Raw genomic sequence first — 18,308 nt, 5'->3', positions numbered from 1 at the left:
TACCGACATTTTTTTGATAATAAGTCGCTTAATTTTGATGCTAGAAACTTTTTATTATCTTTTTTGAAAGGTCTAATTGTATACTTGAAAAAATATTATTTAAGTTTCCTCGAAAAATGCAAATTTTTTTCATTATTTGGCGTTGAATATTTCAAATTATGCATTTGACGAAATAAGCTAACCTTTAACATGCCGTATCTCGGTTTGTATTGGTCTTAAAGAGATTATTGGAAAATAATTTGATTTGTGTTACTAAAAGATACAATTTTGATAAAGTCTGTTCGCTAAACTCAGACGCAACTTTCTAGATATTTTAGTCGGTAATTTTGCCAATTTTAGTAAAATTGGCAAAAAATAATTACTAAATAGTTAATAATCACTAAATAGTTAGAAATTTTGCCAATTTTTGCAAAATTGGCAAAAAACAAAAAAAATCGACTAAAATATCTAGCCAGTTGCGTCTGAGTTTAGCGAACCGACTATATCTACAGTTTTTTTGATTAAATGCATATTTTTCGTGGTATTCTCAAAAAACCCTCTAAAAAAGTCGATTTTTTCGTCGACAAACTGTTATTTTCAAGCGCGAATAACTCGAAAAATATTAGTTTTACGAAGAAATGTATATAACATTTTTTTCTTAGAATCACTTTTCCGTCGAATTACATGGTTAAAATGTAATTAAAAATTCCCACCCCCGAGATGGGGTGGCAACCACCCCCAAGATTTTAGCGTATGATAGCGGCATGATCCTGGCTTGGACTGTTCCCTACCTTCTGTGAAAATTTCAAGTAAATCCATGCTGGACGAAAAAAATGCGAGCCAAAATGCTTCATTTCCTCAATCGACTATTGGGGTCGACCGACCGGCTCTGTCCCGTCATATAGCTGACCGACTATAATAACTTGTATCTATATTTAATTTAGAATGTGGGTACTGATTTTCAGCCTTAGTAAATGGATTTAATTACCTTCGTAGGAAAGCAACTTTGATACCCTCTCAATAACCCCTGTTCTACGTTTCGCTTGACCGACCGCAGTATGTTTCTCTACACACTCACAGTAATCAACTGTAAAAATCTAGCTTTAGTAAATTCAAAGAGATTTTTCAACGCTGCCTCTCCGTCTATAAGTCTATACGATGCTGTATCTTACAAGTTTGGTTGTATTTTCCTATTCTAATTTCATGCCCTAAATAGATATAGCTAAAAACCTGATGTACATCATGCCCACCTACTCTCGTAACATCACTTGGAACTAAATTGGTCATGTATGTTGTTTTTTGAAAGCTTATATTCAGGCCTATATGTCCTATTGTCTGTTTTAGTTTTTCCATCAATTTCTGAGCTTCATTAAAACTCTCGGCTATAATGACAATGTCATCTACAAAGCGCAAGTGGCTCAGATATTCAACATCAATTTATCCCCATGTAGCCCAATCCAGTTATTTAAATGCATATTCCAGAGCTGCAGTAAATAGTTGGGACGATACGGCGTCGCCCTGTCTAATTCCTCGCTCAATTCTATACTTATTCGTAAAGTCATTGACTTTAACAGGATCTGTTGCGTTATTGTGTATATGTTTTATCAAACTTGTATCTATAGTCTATTCGGCTTTGTTCCAATGCTCTTAATACCGCCGGTAATTACACGGTATCAAATGCTTTTTTGCAGTGACAAACATGGAAGTGTTGCGAAGGATGCAGAAAGAAAAAGAACTTGCGCTTACTATTAAAAAGCGCAAACTGCAATACTTGGGACATATAATGAGGGGACAAAAGTACCAGCTACTACAATTAATTATTCAGGGAAAAATAATAGGTAAAAGATCCATTGGCAGAAGAAAACATTCATGGTTAAAGAATTTAAGAGATTGGTACAAGTGCAGCAGCTGCCAATTATTTAGATCTACGGTATCAAAAATACGCATAGCCTTGATGATAGCCAAACTTCGGAACGAGGACGGCACCTGAAGAAGAAGAAATGCTTTTTTGAAGTCGATGAAAATCAACATGGGTGGTTTATTATATTCAACACATTTTTCAATTGGTATTTTAAGTGCTTGTAGGTGGTAATTTATTCCATAACCTTTCCTATACCATTTGTAGAGGTGTGACAACTGACATCAGACTTATCGGTCTATAATTCTCTAGGTCTGATATATCAGCTTTTTTGTGACCCCCTCTGTGGCTCAGTGGTAAGAGCGCCAACCTTTGTATCGAAAGGTCCGAATGGTCGTGAGTTCGAATCTCACCAGAGTCAGAAATTTTTCGTCGTTCAGACGTTCGGATACAATTAGCGTCTCTTGCAAAGACAATGTTGCAAACATTCACCGTACCTACCATGCCAATGGCCATTCATTGTCGAGGCATTAGCTAAAAAAAAAGAAAAGCTTTTTTGTGTACTAGGATAGTAACTGCATTGTTCCATTTTGTAGGGGCTGGTTTAGGCTGCTGTTAACCGCTGCTAAAGGCCGTATGCATTATTGTATAAAGCATACATTCATACGCAACTTACTGCGTGACAGTGTAGGCTACGTAGGGCGTTTATTGGTGAATCCGTGTACAGTAGTTGGATGCTGCGTTCGGAGTACGATTTAAAGGCTTTGCAGCGCTACTCTGTGGATCCTTAAAGAGGCTGAAACAGGCGATTTTGTAGCCCCAACGATTTTGTAATGAACGCGGCAAGTGGCTGGCCACTGTCGCTCGTGTGGAATGGCACGTTTAATTTACATAAGAATTTACGGCTGATCATCGGAACCTACTTTGTGGCGCCACATAGTAGCGCTGCAGAGTTTTTCGCCTGTTTTTGCGCTAACAGGCCTAACAGGTAACTATTAGTTATATTGTATTAAGCATACAGATGCGACCTACGGCGAGACTCTGTACACAACCTACTGCATTTATTGGAGACCGCAGCCTTAGCTAAAGAAATGAAGAAGAGTAAAAATGCAAAGTAAGTTATCAATCGAGGTAGCACACAAAACGACAACAGGTGGAATACTTTCTTTGGTTACACCTCCATTTCTTTCTTTGCAATTCGGGAATGCCCAAAGTATGATATACCTGGAGAAATCGGAGAGAAGAGAATATGGGACTACTGATGAGAGGGAAAAGACCTCCGAAACCGGTATAGACTCTTCCTGCACTATCTGATTTAACCAGAGTATTATGCAGCTGCTGTATTTTCGTGTTGCAAAGAAATTGAAAATGTTTATACATTTACATTCATTTACTCTTTTGTAGAAGCATTAAGGAATCTTTCTTGTTGGAACTTTTACCACGCTGAGCAGATGAGTTGTGAATTATTTAAAATTCTCTCATCTTAATTTCCTCGGCATCCTGTATGATTTATAAATTTTGAAAATCTCAGGAGGTGTAACCAAAGAAAGTATTCCACCTGTCGTCAATCTGGTGGTATGGGAACGATATTTATTGTCGTTTTCTGTGCTACTTCGATTGATAATTTACTTTGTTTTTCGGCAGATGGCTCTGGTTCATCCGTGACATTTCTTTCTTTGAAATTCGGGAAGGCCCAAAGTATGATAGCTGGAGAAATCGGAGAGAAGAGGATATGGGACTACTGATGAGGGGGAAAAGACCTCCGAAACCGGTATAGACTCTTCCTGCACTCTCCGATTTAACCAGAGTATTATGCAGCTGCTGCATTTTCGTGTTGCAAAGAAATTGAAAATGTTTTAAGAGTAAATGCTTTACAGAACTTAATAGACACAGAAATCAAGATCTACTCAATCAAACGATACCTCAATGATATTTTTAATGTTACTGTAAAAGCTTGCATCGGTCGGATTTTGCACGTAAATTATCCCTTAAAACATCGTATCCGTTAGCTCCCGAACCCTTCCCGACTTGACGTGCATGTTTCTTACTTGTCCCGATCTGTCTGTTTAGAAGGGAACCCGTCGGTTAACAATACGCATTCAAACTGGGGTTTAAAAATAATACGGTGGTCAAAGCGTCACGGTGTCGTCTGCGCCGCATTAGGCACGAACCAACAAAGAAAAGGACAATGGCAACCCCTAATAGGGCTTTTTTGGCGAACGGGGCCAACAAATGAAGGGTGGATGGTTGGAGCGGAGGGCTAAAGCGACTTTAATTGTTAAATGTGTACACATTTTTAGTTGCGACACGTGACGATGTTTGAAAACGACAAAGGTCTGATCCTGAAGTGGGAGTTATCTCGACGTAAAGCCCCGATGTTGGTTTTCTCAGGATTATGTTTTTCAATATCAAAACAAAACACAATCGGCGGCGTCGGTGTAACGTAACGACGCTAACGGGAAATATTTATTTTGATTGCGTTTGCCCCTTGCGTCGAGTCGGTTGCGTCAATACGCGTGATCGACGAATTCTAATATAGAGTGACAGCTCCTGATGTCTGTAAAGGATATGAGCAATTACAATAGGAGTCTGCAAACAACAGGTCACTATATTGTTAACCCTTAAATTAAATGCAAAAAGCATAAAGAACTAATACTGATTAGCTTTAGATATATTATATACATACGTGAAGATTTCTCAAAGCCAGTCATTTTTGAAAGAAAACTACTCATCTAATATATAAAAAAAGCAGGACAAAAAGAATACTTGGCATGTGGATAAAACGAAGAGAATGATATTTGCTTGCCCAACTTGCCGATTTCAATGACATAAAATAACACACTGTAAAAACGTGCCAAATGGAAAAAGAAATTGGAATAACACAGTAGAAAACAAAGATATAACTAAATCCTCAGTCGGAGGTCTCTCCTAGAAAGCTCGAGTAGATACAGAAGAGAAACTAACAAATATAACAAATACTTCAAAAATTTTTTCATAAAATACCCATAAAATTTTTACAACTTTTAGGTGAAAACATAAAAAATGTACCCTGCAACATAAGGATTTTAAAATTTAAATAAAAATCATGAAATCAGAGATCATGATGGCCTGATAGAACTGAAAACATTGTGATGTTAACTAAATCTTTGGGATAATTAAAATAATTATACCGGGTGTTTGGTAAAGAATGGGCCATAGCTTAATCTTAGATTCCTGAGCTTAAAATAGGTCGATTTAGGCTAACTTACCTTAGTACGGAAATTGATAATACTCTGAGTACGGATTTTTACTTAAAAAAGGTATACTACATTCATCTCGCTAAACTCAACTGTTTTTGAGACAAACGCATTTAAATCATATGTATTTAAATAAATCTACGATACAACATAATTTTTTGCATAATATAATTCTGCCCTCCTAAGTCAAAAGGGCGTATCTCAAATTTTTCTTATTTTCTGTTCTTTTCACTTTAGTGTTGCTATGTACTAACCGAAACATAGTAATAAGCAAAAAAGCCGTATCTCAATTTGAAACAGGCTAAAAACGCTAAGAAAAAAAGGCACATCTCAATAAATTGTTCAGATCGTAAGCCAAAAAGTCATATCTCAAGTTTCGTAGCAAAAAAGGCCTTTCTGTGAGTTAAGGCACTTTGTTTTAGAAACAAATAACCTGAAATGACAACTTTCCTTAGCGAATATGACCTATCTCTGAGATATGCCTAATTCACTGTAATCTACATGTAGAGTATCTGTGTACAATCAAACATTTTAGTCCAGAAAGCCACTGCGCATCCGCTAGGAAAAATATTCTAATTCGGATTTTTTGCACAATCTTACTCAAAAAGGACTCCTTTTAACAAATTGGCATGTTGCCAGGACCAACAGTTGGTCAAACATTTTTTAAACGTTGTTTTTGTTTTTTTCCTAAAATTATTTTTTTTGCATGGAACAAATTTTTTTAGGTTTTTTGGATCATTCCAAACAGAAAAGGTCTTTAGTGACTGTTCTCTAAAGTTGATAGTTTTTGACATATAAGCGATTAAAAATTGAAAAATTGCGAAATTGGCCATTTTTAACCCTCAAAAACTATGTGAAAAACTGAAAATTTGAAATATTCTTTAAACATCGATTGATGAAATCCCGAAGAGGTTTTTGCAATACAATATTCAAAACTCCTTTGTTTTTTAATTTATAATCAAGCGTGCGCAACACTATTTTCCACCGTTGCATGTGTATGCAGTATGGTGCAAATGAAAGGAATAAATTCGTTATTTCGTAAACCGACGACTTTAAGGTGAAACAGTAGCGATCAACAGGTAGCGAAAACGCGTTCCAAGATTGCGGCTGTAATTTTGAATATTGTTTCGAGATATCTGTCACACGTATTCGTAATATAATAAAGAATGGCGGTACAGAGCCCAATTTGAAAAATATATTAATATGTGGAAATTACTCTGTGATTAAATACAATATTAAAAAAACGTACCTGTACCGTCATTAAGAAGAACAAAAAAATACACTTTCTTCAAATAAACTTTTTTATCCGATGCCTAGATTTTGTGTCATATTGGAACTACTAAAATTTTTTATTTCATTAGTAGTTCGAAAATGACACAAAATCTAGGCATCGGATAAAAAAGTTTATTTGAAGAAAGTGTATTTTTTTGTTCTTCTTAATGGCGGTACAGGCTCGTTTTTTTAATATTGTATTTAATTACAGAGTAATTTCCATATATTAATATATTTTTCAAATTGGGCTCTGTACCGCCATTCTTTATTATATTACGATTACGTGTGCCAAATATCTCGAAAAAATATTCAAGATTACAGCCGCAATCTTGGAACGCGTTTTTGCTACCTGTTGATCGCTACTGTTTCCCCTTAAAGAAAAATCCCGAAACAGGTCGATTTTTATTTTTAACTTATGATATTGTGACATATATGGTATACTAGTGACGTCATCCATCTGGGCGAGATGACGTAATCGATGATCTTTTTAAATAAAAATAGGGGTCGTGTGCTAGCTCATTTGAAAGGTTCTTCAATTCGCTATTCAGTAAGATAAACATTTACATAATTATTTATACAGGGTGTCCAATAATTTAATTTTTTTGTCAATTTGCCAAATGATTTAATTTAATAAAAAATTTTTGGACACCCTGTATAAATAATTATGTATATGTTTATATTACTGAATAGAGAATTGAAGAACCTTTCAAATGAGCCAGCACACGACCCGTATTCTCATTTAAAAAAATCATCGATTACGTCATCACGCCCAGATGGATGACGTCACTAGTATACAATATATGCCACAATATCATAACTTAAAAATAAAAATCGACCTGTGTCGGGATTTTTCCTTAAAGTCGCCGGTTTACGAAATAACGAATTTATTCCTTTCATTTGCACCATACTGCATACACATGCAACGTTGGAAAATAGTGTCGCGCACGCTTGAATAGCAATTAAAAAACAAAGGAGTTTTGAATATTGTATTGCAAAAAACTCTTCGGGATTTCATCAATCGATGTTAAAAGAATATATACCTACCTTGGCAACATTTAAATTTTCAGTTTTTCACATAGTTTTTGAGGGTTAAAAATGGCCGATTTCGCAATTTTTCAATTTTTAATCGCTTATATGTCAAAAACTATCAACTTTAGAGAAAAGTCACTAAGACCTTTCCTGTTTGGAATGACCCAAAAAACCTAAAAAAAACTTTTTTCCATGCAAAAAAAATAATTTTAGGAAAAAAAAAAAACGTTTAAAAAATTTTTGACCAACTTTTGGTCCTGGCAACATGCAAATTTGTTAAAAGGGTTCCATTTTGAGTAAGATTGTGCAAAAAATCCGAATTAGAATATTTTTCCTAGCGGATGCGCAGTGGCTTTCTGGACTATTTGTGCCAGTAGGAAAAAAAGCAAAAACATTGCAAACCTTTTGCTGCTGTGTGACGCGATGGCCTGTTTGGTCGGACCAAAGACGAGTTAATCAGTACTTTTAACCGATTTATTTTGTTTAAAAGGGATGTGGAAAACATAACAGTATGGTTAGATAACTGTTCATCTCAAAAAAAAAACTGGTCTCTATTTTCTGCTTTGTTGTACAGCTGGTTCCAAAAAAAAAACTGATACGACTCTTAAAGCGTATTTTGTAGAAAATTGAGCAGTGTATTTTCTTCTTCTTCTTCTTTTTGTTTTTGGTCTCGCTGCAAGGCAATTACCACCAGCACGATTTATAGGCGATCTTGATGTAGTCTGGCTCTAAGCCATATCAAAATCTCTGACTATGTTCTTGTAAAAAGCTTTTGATGAGGTGTGATATAATGAATATGAGTTTAATTATATTTAATTTATTATATTTTGAAGGATAAACTTATTATTTACATACTGTCACTGCCAAATCTTAAAATTTGTCAGATAACTTCAACCTCAAAAAATGGCTGTTTGTTTGTTTATTTTATTTTGTCTGTCATAATAAATATAATGTCAGACCAATCATACACTGCTCAAAATGATCAAATCTTACTAAGAGTCGTATCAGTTTTTTTAGGAACCAGCTGTACCTAATAAATAATTCAGATGAAACAAACACTTCACAAGTAACTTTAAGAGATTTTGAACCAGACCATACATTCGTTTACGTACAGGCAGATTCGTTTAATCACAGAGTGGAGCTGTCCATGACACGCATGGGGAACAGATTATATGACTTTACAGCTTTTGTGACTGCAGTCAAAAATGCATCAAAAACTTTCTTGTTTGAGATGACTTCTCATCTCAATACAAACTCAACAAAATTGTACCACGACCGTACTTGCATGAAATGGTAGAATTAGTTTTTTCAAGAGGTAAACAGTTAATTAAATACAAAAATGACTTTGATGAAAAGGAGTACAAGGAAATCAATTTTCTGAACTCAAAAATCACAAAAAATCACATTTCCCTAAACCGAAGTCTCAAGTAACTTATAAGGGAATATCTACTGAAAAGAAGAACAACATAATCAAAAACCTAGGAGGAATCATAGGAAACCCACGGATGAAGTTTTGGTAAAATCTTCCAGTGTCTGATTAGAACTGTTAATTTGTGGAAAAGTTTTTTTTTGCTTTAACTGGGTGTGTAAAACATTAAAAAGGGCTGTTTAATAAATTTTTCAATTTTATAAAAAAAGTTTTGCTATTTAATTAAATCTTTGTTGAATTCAGTCTGTTGTTGGTTTCTGTACTTTATTAAGTTAATTATTTTGGTAAATGTATTTAAGTTTTAAGTGTTCAGAAAACTCCCTTAAAACTAATTAATAGTGTTAGCACTAAAAAGGTATCACACTGACTGATTTGTTTTCGATAGAAATGCCCTTTTCGATTAGTGAAATTTATGACTTATACTAAGCAAAAAAGCCTTATCTCATTGTTTGGTTATATATAGTAACAAATTTTAAGAAATTCAGTAATGTAAAATAGAATTGTATTATAAAACACACTTTAAGGCAGTTAAAATTGAAAAATATTGAAAAAGTGTGAGTGCTGATGAAAATATAACAAAAGTGTGAATTGTGAAAATTTAGGTTTTTTGAGATACCTTTTCGGTTAAGGAGGGCAGAATTGTAGTTAGATCCGAAAAATAAACTTGAAAAATGTCATTGCTTCGCAAATTCCATTTGAAGAAATTTTCGATACATTTTTGTAAATTTTTATGGTTTTTGGTCATTTTTTTTCATTTTCTGAGTCATTTTTTGAGTGTAACTACAATGATATTATGCAAAAAATTATGTTGCCTCGCAGATTTAAAATGCGTTTATCTCAAAAACGGTTGAGTTTAGCGAGATGAATGTAGTATACTTTTTTCAAGTAAAAATGTTAAGAGAATAAAAATTTTGATTCAAAAAGTGTATAGATTGGGTAATAAAAAAATGAACTTATTAAATGAGCGCTGAAAGGCGTATGTGGCGCCCTCTGGGTAATACATAATTTTTGGTGACGAATTTAGATTTTTCGTCCCAAAAAACCCCATCTTACCAAATTTTGTGTTATTATACTATGCCTGTTAGGAAATATTCTTCTTCTTCTTTTTCCTTCTTGTATGTAGGTTTTAAAGCCTGTTTCTTCTTCAATATTAGCCTCCTAAATTATTTAAGTTATCGCACCATCTTTATCTTGGTCTGCCAATACTTCTTCGTCCATTTGGTGACTTATCTCGTGCTATTCGCACGATCCTATCCTTTGCCATTCTACTGTGTTCGTTCCACTCCTGTTTTCGTTTTGTCACCCATCCATTTGTGTCTTCTACATTGCATGATCTTCTTACGTTCTCGCTTCTCTCCCTATCCAACAGACTTTTCTCTGATATTCGTCGGAGTATTGTCATCTCTGTTGTTTCTAGTAGTCGTCTCGTTTTAAATGTGTCAGACCTTGTCTTGCCAGGAAATATTTAAGAATAAATAAAATAAAAGTTTAACTTTGACTACTATCAACTTTCGTACTAAGGTAAGTTAGCTTAAATCGACCTATTTTAACCTCACGAATTTAAGGTTACACTATGACCTATTCTTTACCAAACACCCTGTATACACTAGTTGAAACAAAGGTATTTTACTTTCTCATACTTTACTCGTAACTTTTCAAATGCTACCTATTGAAGAAGTCTTGTGATTCATGTGTTTGGTTAACTCTAAAACTTCTAATTTCATATATTATATGTCTTCACCAGTTCGACTGTCTTCGACTGCTGAACATAGGCCTCCCTCAGTTCTTTCTAGTGTTCTCTACACTGGACCGCTTGTAGTCAGTTTCTTCCTACGCTTCCCCTAACCTATATTTTTCCTTGAATTATGAGTCTCAAGATGTTATATCTTTCCCATCTCATCACATGTCCGAGATATTGCAATTTCCTTTCTTTTATTGTGTTTTCAATTTTCCTGTCTCTGCCTATTCTCCTTAACACTTCTACATTAGTGACTCTATCTACCCATTAAATCCTTAATACTCTTCTAAATGTCCACATTTCAAACACGTTAATTAGATAAGTTAAAATCACTTCTCTCTTTATATTTATTGGGCTAGATTTAAGCAGTATCGCTGGTACCTTAAGTACACAGAGAACCTGAGATTGATAAAAAATTTCATACACGTGAAGTCTAATTACCAGTCTCCCTACACTTTTTGATTTCAGTTTTTCTTCTTTTTTATATTTTTTGTCTTCTTCTTTGTAGTTCTTAGTCTTCTATATCTTCATTAAAAAATTATTTTTTAGATTGGCTTAATTTTTCATTTTTCTCTTGGATAATATTTCTTTTGAGTCTGTTGTAATATCTATTTTTCATTTCCTACCTTATAAATAAACGAAAATAGTTACTATTCTCTAATATCCGTGGCAAAAAATATCTGAAAAAGATGACGATCCTCCATTAAACAGAAGGAACGTAAGAAAAAAAAACATATTAGACAATTAAAAAAAATTTAAAACATTTGATAAATCTTTTAATGAATGTTATAATATAAGTGAAGTACTTTGCTCAGTCATCATCTAATTCCACACCACCAAAGCACAAGTGTTGCTTTATCCAGATCCATGCTTTAGAAATCGGACTTGCTGTCATATTTTCATGGTGCCTCGCAAAATATTCTGACGTTTCTTCATCGTTAGCCACATTTTCTACTGATAATGCACAATATTCAGTATCAAGTAATTCTTGTTCGCAGCTGGTCGCAGATGAGCAGTATAGATCATTTCTGTATAGAACAATGACATCTATGCATGTTGGTGCTGTTGGGGTTTTGCTAGTGGTTGCGGTTGCGGTTGGTATGGCACTTACCTCAAGGGTAACCTAAAATACAAAAAAGAATTGTAAGTTTATGGGACAAAAATAAAATCAAATGTACAAAACTATTTTTATGTAAGTACTTCAATAAAAACGCATGTTGAAACGCATGTTGGGCTGCGACAGGGAGATGCACTGGCGTGTAGTAGCTCTGGAAAAGGCGGTCAGAGATTCCCGAATAGACAACAGTGGAAATATTTTTAATCAATCATCCCAAATTTTGGCGTATGTGGACCTAGTTGCCCACACAACACGCAAGCTAGAAGAAATGTATACCACCTTCTCAAATTACTCAAAAAATATGGGCCTGCAAGTAAATGAGGAGAAAATGAACAAAAGATCTTTATAAGTCGCAGTGCTGAGAGGCTCCATAGCCTTAACGACCTCACATAATCTAAATGAGGAGAAAACTAAGATCATGAAATCAACACCCAACAATAGAGCCAGAAATATCGGTCACCAATTCACGGTTGATCACTCTACCTGTGAAGTGGTGAAAAATTCACATGATTAGGCTTCCTGATCACCAAGGAGAGCGTCATGACGGAAGAAATCAAGCGAAGGATAATCCTAGCAAACAAATGCTATTTTGGACTGAGTAGACAAATAAGAAGCAGAAACTTAAGCCAAAAAACAAAAATAACCATATACAAAACCCTTGTACAACCAGTGTTTTATGGATCGCATACATGGACCATCTCCAAGGCAGATGAAAACCTTCTACTTATATTTGAACAAAGGATCCTGAAAGGAATATTCGGTGGCATATGTGAAAATGGTGTTTGAAGGAGGAGGTACAACTACGAGGTATACCACAGATATAAACAATATTTGGTGGTAAAGGCGTAGTATCTCTTATAAAAAAAAGGAAGACTGTGATGAGTAGGACATCTAGCAAGATCACAGCAGAACAACCCTCCTAAAAGAATCCTTATATCACAACCTGTGGGAACTAAAAACAGGGGTAGGCTAAAACTCTGATCGAAGAATAATAGAACAATAGGCGCAGCAAACTGATAACAGTTGGCAATGGGTAGAACTGACTGGCGCAATAGACTTGGGAAGGTCGAGCTTCTTTTATAGGGCTGGAGCAGCATTGATGATGATTATTTCAATAAAACAAACCAAATATCATTAAAATATAAAACACTCTACATGTCGATATATAGATGGCGATACTAATAAGATTACACGATTTAGAAACCTCTAAAGGTTATCTTCCAACTTAGTTTGTCAAACACGCTCTAAAGAGGGCAAAATGTCTTTCCAGAGCACCAAAAAAAAAAGAAGTTTCCTTGGCAAGAGCCATTTACCAGAGAAAGCAGAAAAATCATAGCATTTGATTACTTTGTTTTTCTCCTCTCTGGAAAACGTCTACTATACACCTGTTATATATCTCTCATTTATAGGGCAGTCAATGAGAGGAAGAACAGGTTATTACCTCCGAATTCTATCCTACTGCATGGATTTTAATGAAATTTTAGGAATAGCCTGAAAATATCTCCTTATTCAAAGTCTACCCTATGCTGATGTGTGCTTTTGTCTTCGGGGCGGTTCCCACCCCTTCTCGGAGGTGGAAAATTTTTTGGTTAAACAACTACGGAGGTTGCTAGAGAACCTAATTCTAAGCAAAAACTGTTCTATAATTTTTTTTCGCAAACTTAATACTTTTTGAGTTATCCGTGGTTGAAAATTGGCCATTTTCATTGAAATATAACACCTTTTCAAACGGTTTTTTGCGAATACCTTAAAAACAATGCATTTAACTAAAAAAATTATATTAAATATTTTTGTAGCTCATAAAAAACAAAAAGATTCGTTCCTTCTTTAATCTTCTAGTTATAACACAAAAAGAGATATGGTAGGTAAACAGAGTTTGTTTTTTTGGTGCATGCTCAAATCATTGTATTCAACTTGAAATAACTGAGAAACGGTAGATTTTAGTTGTATAATGCTACCAATACCTTTTATTGTGCTTGAAAAGTCCTTTCAAACAAGTAATATTAAATGTCGATTACATTCAAAGCGAGATATGCTGCAAAAAATTGATGACTAACGAATTTTAAGAAAAAAATTGAGAAGTATATTTAACCCCTCATCCATAAGAATTAAAATGCATCGTTTTCCTTCTACAATACATTTTACTACAGTGTTTTTTTATGTTCAAAAAGTTGAGCGGGTTTAAAATGAATGGTTTTTCAAAAAAATAAGATCAAATTATAGAGCGCATATTTAAATTTTCTTAAAAATCTTCTTTTTCTCCATGTAACTTGAAAATGATAAGAGATACTGTTATAAAAAATAAAATAAAAATGTTTATCTAGACGAAACCTACATTTTTGTATGGAATCTTTGTTTAGGCATCTCTTATCATTTTCGAGTTACATGGAGAAATAGGAAGATTTTTAAGAAAATTTAAAAATGCGCTAAATAATTTGATTCTATTTTTTTCAAAAACCATTCATTTTAAACCCGCCCAATTTTTTGAACATAAAAAGAACACTATAGTAAAATTTTTTGTAGAAGGAAAACGATGCATTTACATTCTTGTTAAATATACTTCTCATATTTTTCTTAAAATACGTTAGTCATCAAATTTTTTACAGTTTATCTCGCATAGTTTAAATTTAATTGACATTTAATATTGCGTATTTTAAAGGTCTTTTCGAGCACAACAAAAGTTATTGATAGCATTATACACCTAAAATCGACCGTTTCTCTGTTATTTCAAGTTAAATACACTGATTTAAGCATGCACCAAGAAAACAAGTTTTTTTCACTAACCATATCTCTCTTTGTGTTATAACTAGAAGATTCATAAAGAAAAGAATCTCTTTGTTATTTTATAAGCTACAAAAATATTTTATATGGTTTTTTTAGTTTAGTTTAGTTAAAAAACCGTTTGAAAAGGTGTTATGTTTCAATGAAAATGGCCAATTTTCAACCAGAAATAACTCAAAAAGTATTGAGTTTCCGAAAAAAAAAATTATAGAACAGTTTTTGCAGTATTAAGTTCTCTAACAACTTCTGTAGTTATTTAAGCAAACAATTTTCCACCCCCGAGCAGTGGCGGCTTTTGGGAGTAGGCAGGATTGGCCGGGCCTACCCAATAATTTTAAGAGGTTTAAAATAGAAAAAGACATATTCAAAAATTATGTTAAAGCATGTAAGTAAATAAGTTTTAAATGTACTAAATCACTCAATACATTAGCGTCCGTTAAGGCAACTTTGTTATTACCAAATTCACAGAAAGCATCAAATCGTATTCAGGCATTTTAAATATCATTAATAGGCCCGCACGGAGCTGGCCGACTCCGCTCACATAAGATCTCCGTACAAAAAGCGTTCGAAGTGAAGCACTTGCCGGACAACGATTTTTATATTCTCGTGCTATGCCTGGCGTATAGGCCCGATTCAAACTGGCCTTCGCCCTCTTCGCCGTGCCTCGTTGCTACTTGTAACAATTATTATCGAATTGTAACTGACAAATTTGCACAAAGCAAAGAGAGAAGAATAAACTTATTCTATAAATAATAAAATATGTAAACTATTTGTATATTTTAGTTCATAATTTGATTTAGTTTTAAAAATATAATTGAATGTAAATCGGTTACAGTTACCTTCTAAGTATTTTTAGAGTGTGGGAAATAGAGGTTGAACCTCGCAAAATGGACACAAGTCCGGTTTTATTTTTTTTTTCTGGTATATCAAGGGGTGCTTATTATAAGATTAACTATTTCTTAAAAAATATCGCCCCGGAACCCCCTTTTTCATCCCTTTGAACGGGGTAATTTGTGGTTTTTGCGAAACGTAGCCCTTCCTGTACGTTTTGCATAAAAATTACTTAATAGTAAAATGAAGAGGACTATATTTCCTACCATTTATTTCCCGACAGCATATGTCTATCACCCACCGTTTAGCGGGGGTGGAGCCCCAAAGTTGACAAATTTTTAAAAAAGATATTTTAAAAAAAATATTTTTCCCTAACTATAATGAAAATTAAAAAGAAACCCTAGGGAAATTAATCACAAGTAAGTGGCTGATTTTTTGGTATAGGTTTCATTTAAGGGGATTTGCCCATTTTTTAATTACGGGGTGTTACATTTTAAAAAACCCCTTTTTATACCATCTGAACCGCCTATGCTATGTAGAGTAAAAAAACTTTCAGCGATTGTCCATGTACTAGTGTTATTTACAAATTTTTATAATGCACCCCCATTTTTTTTTTCGGAAGCACCTCCAAAAAAAAAGGAGAATTAATAAAGAAAGTGATTTTCCTGGAATCCCTCGCACACCATTAAAATGCTTCATATCATTTTGTGCATCTTTTTATTACCCATGCATGGACAACAAAAGCGATTTCTTAATGCAACCCCTGTAGCCAAAAAAAAATAAATAAAGGGGGATTGAAAATTTTTTTTTTTGCTTTTTGACGCATGTGGACATATGCTCCATCAATATGGTTTTTCATAAATATATATATGATTATTGCAGGGTTTCTTCTTAATTATTTTCATTACAGTTAAGGAAAAATATTTTTTTAAAACATCTTTTTTAAAACTTTGTCAACGTTGGGGCGCCATCCCCGCTAAACGGTGGGTGGTAAGACATATGCTGTCGGGAAATAAATGGCTTGGCCTACCCAAAATTTTATTCCACCAGCCGCCACTGCCCCCGAGAAGGGGTGGGAACCGCCCCCAAGACAAAAGCACACATCGGAATGGGGTAGACTTTGTTTCTTGGGCTATTCCCTACTTACTGTGAAAATATCACGTAAACCGATATAGTAGGATGGAATTCGGAGCCACATACCCTCATTGACTGCCCTATTATTCATGATACCCATTCTAGAATTTGGAAAACATAAAGCAGCTTTTTATTCATGGAAGGATAAGAAGTCATTGCGAAAGAAACCTAGTTTGTATTTAGGAATTCACTAAGTACACGTGAGGCACTTTTTGGCTTAAATGAACTTATTCAAAAATGCCGCGGCCAACTTAAAGACATTTATGTGGCCTTCATAGATTACGAAAAGGCTTCCGATAGGGTAGAGCATGGAAAGCTTTTGAACATAGTAAGAATCAAAGGCGTTGATGGCAGATACCTATCTATTATAAAAAACTTGTATTGGAAACCGAATGCAGTCGTACAAGTCGATGGGAAATTAACCGTCGAATGTTCCATTTAAACAGGCATCAGACAGGAATGTATCCTATCTACGCTGTTATTTAATATCTACTCGGATATGATTTTCAAATTGGTTTTGCAAGATAAAGTCTTTGGAGTAAAAATTAATCGTGAACTGACCAGTAATCTTTGATATGCTGACGACACTGTTATTGTATGCAACAGTCTCCAGGGCCTTCAAGAGTTATTGGATTGCAGAAACACGACATGAAGAGAAATGGGTCTAAACATTAATGCTTTCAAGAAAAAATGTATGATGTTTATTTGCAAACATCTCGACAATGCTTCCCTAAAAATAGATCAACATAACATTGAGATAGTTACTCACTTTAAATATCTAGGATGCTACATTATTGACCAACTAGATTCAGGTAAGGAGTTCAGATGCAGAATTGAAGCAGCTTGCACAACGTTTCTAAAAATGGAATCATTCTTTTGTATCCACAGCTTAAACCAAAAATTATGCCAAAAAATGATCAAATGCTACATTTGGTTGGTGGTTAGTGTTGTTCTGGTTACATAGCAGGATTCTCCTAATACCCTGTGGACAATGATGCAGACTAACGAAGTTGTAATAAATAGAGCAAATGCCGTTCCTGAGATATTGAAAACTATTAAAATTCTATAGATAGGGCATGCTCATTTCGAGATACTATACCTAGGGCGAGTTCGAATTCTGTACCTAGGGCATGTTCAAAATCGAAAGCTGCAGAGGAACTGAAAGGAAAATGTCATGGTTCAAGAACATTTTTGCGATTGGAGAGAAATTCGCAGTAAGTATAGAAACAACTAATTCGATTAGCTGTAGAATGTGGACAACATCCAATCTAATCGCCAAGGTTATAGGGACCTAATATGGCACTAAATAAAACACGAAAAAAACTGTACCTATACAAGATATATAAAGGTACGTATCCATACGTGGGTGCTCCGTGCTCGGTGTAGCAACGCCACATAGTGGATACGTTGGTGCTCGACGCTCGGCGCTCACCCTCTTCGATTCAACCGGTTTGCGGTTAGAGTAGCGCATGCCGTACCCATTGGAGCAGCTACACCGAGCACGGAGCACCTACGTATGGATACGTAACTTTACAATCGTGGTTTAAGTACCATACAAAGAAAGGATTGGAATATAACTCAAAAACATATTAAAATAATAGTTAATTACTAATAGAAAATATTAACTTCGTTTAACCTTCCCTCTCCACAATGAGGGTGATCATTATTGGTGACTTCCATACTTTCTTCTCTTATGTTTGCTCTTGCTGGTTTTGGAGACAAATGTATACTAGTGTCTGAGGAAATGATTTCAATTACCTCTTCAACCATGTTTCTCTAATACAGCCATTATTCTTGATGACTAAGTGAACATGAAGATGGGGATGTATTTTTGATACGATAATTTTGTTCATATTATAAAATTTACATTTTCTGTTTGAAAGATTGAATAATGACTTATCATA

The 18,308-nt window shown here is 34.5% G+C and overlaps 1 protein-coding gene across 2 annotated transcripts; it reads right to left on the bottom strand.

Annotated features, from left to right (window-relative positions):
* Window positions 1-11,295: 11,295 nt before the first annotated feature.
* LOC114338121 (uncharacterized) lies at window positions 11,296-18,308 on the bottom strand. 2 transcript variants are annotated; one of them, XM_028289038.2, is made up of 2 exons: window positions 18,031-18,308; window positions 11,296-11,664 (listed from the first exon to the last, which is right to left on the bottom strand). In XM_028289038.2, the coding sequence occupies exons 1-2, from the start codon at window positions 18,172-18,174 to the stop codon at window positions 11,353-11,355; spliced, it is 456 nt and encodes a 151-aa protein (XP_028144839.1). In that variant the 5' UTR covers window positions 18,175-18,308; the 3' UTR covers window positions 11,296-11,352. The 2 variants fall into 2 exon arrangements, with proteins under 2 accessions (XP_028144839.1, XP_028145505.1); XM_028289704.2 differs by having other exon boundaries at window positions 18,163-18,308.

This window comes from Diabrotica virgifera, chromosome 1 (genome assembly GCF_917563875.1).
Source record: "Diabrotica virgifera virgifera chromosome 1, PGI_DIABVI_V3a".
In the NCBI taxonomy this organism is placed as follows: Eukaryota; Metazoa; Arthropoda; class Insecta; order Coleoptera; family Chrysomelidae; genus Diabrotica; species Diabrotica virgifera.
Note: the sequence above shows the minus strand (reverse complement) of the source record. Positions and strands in the feature narration are given on the sequence as shown.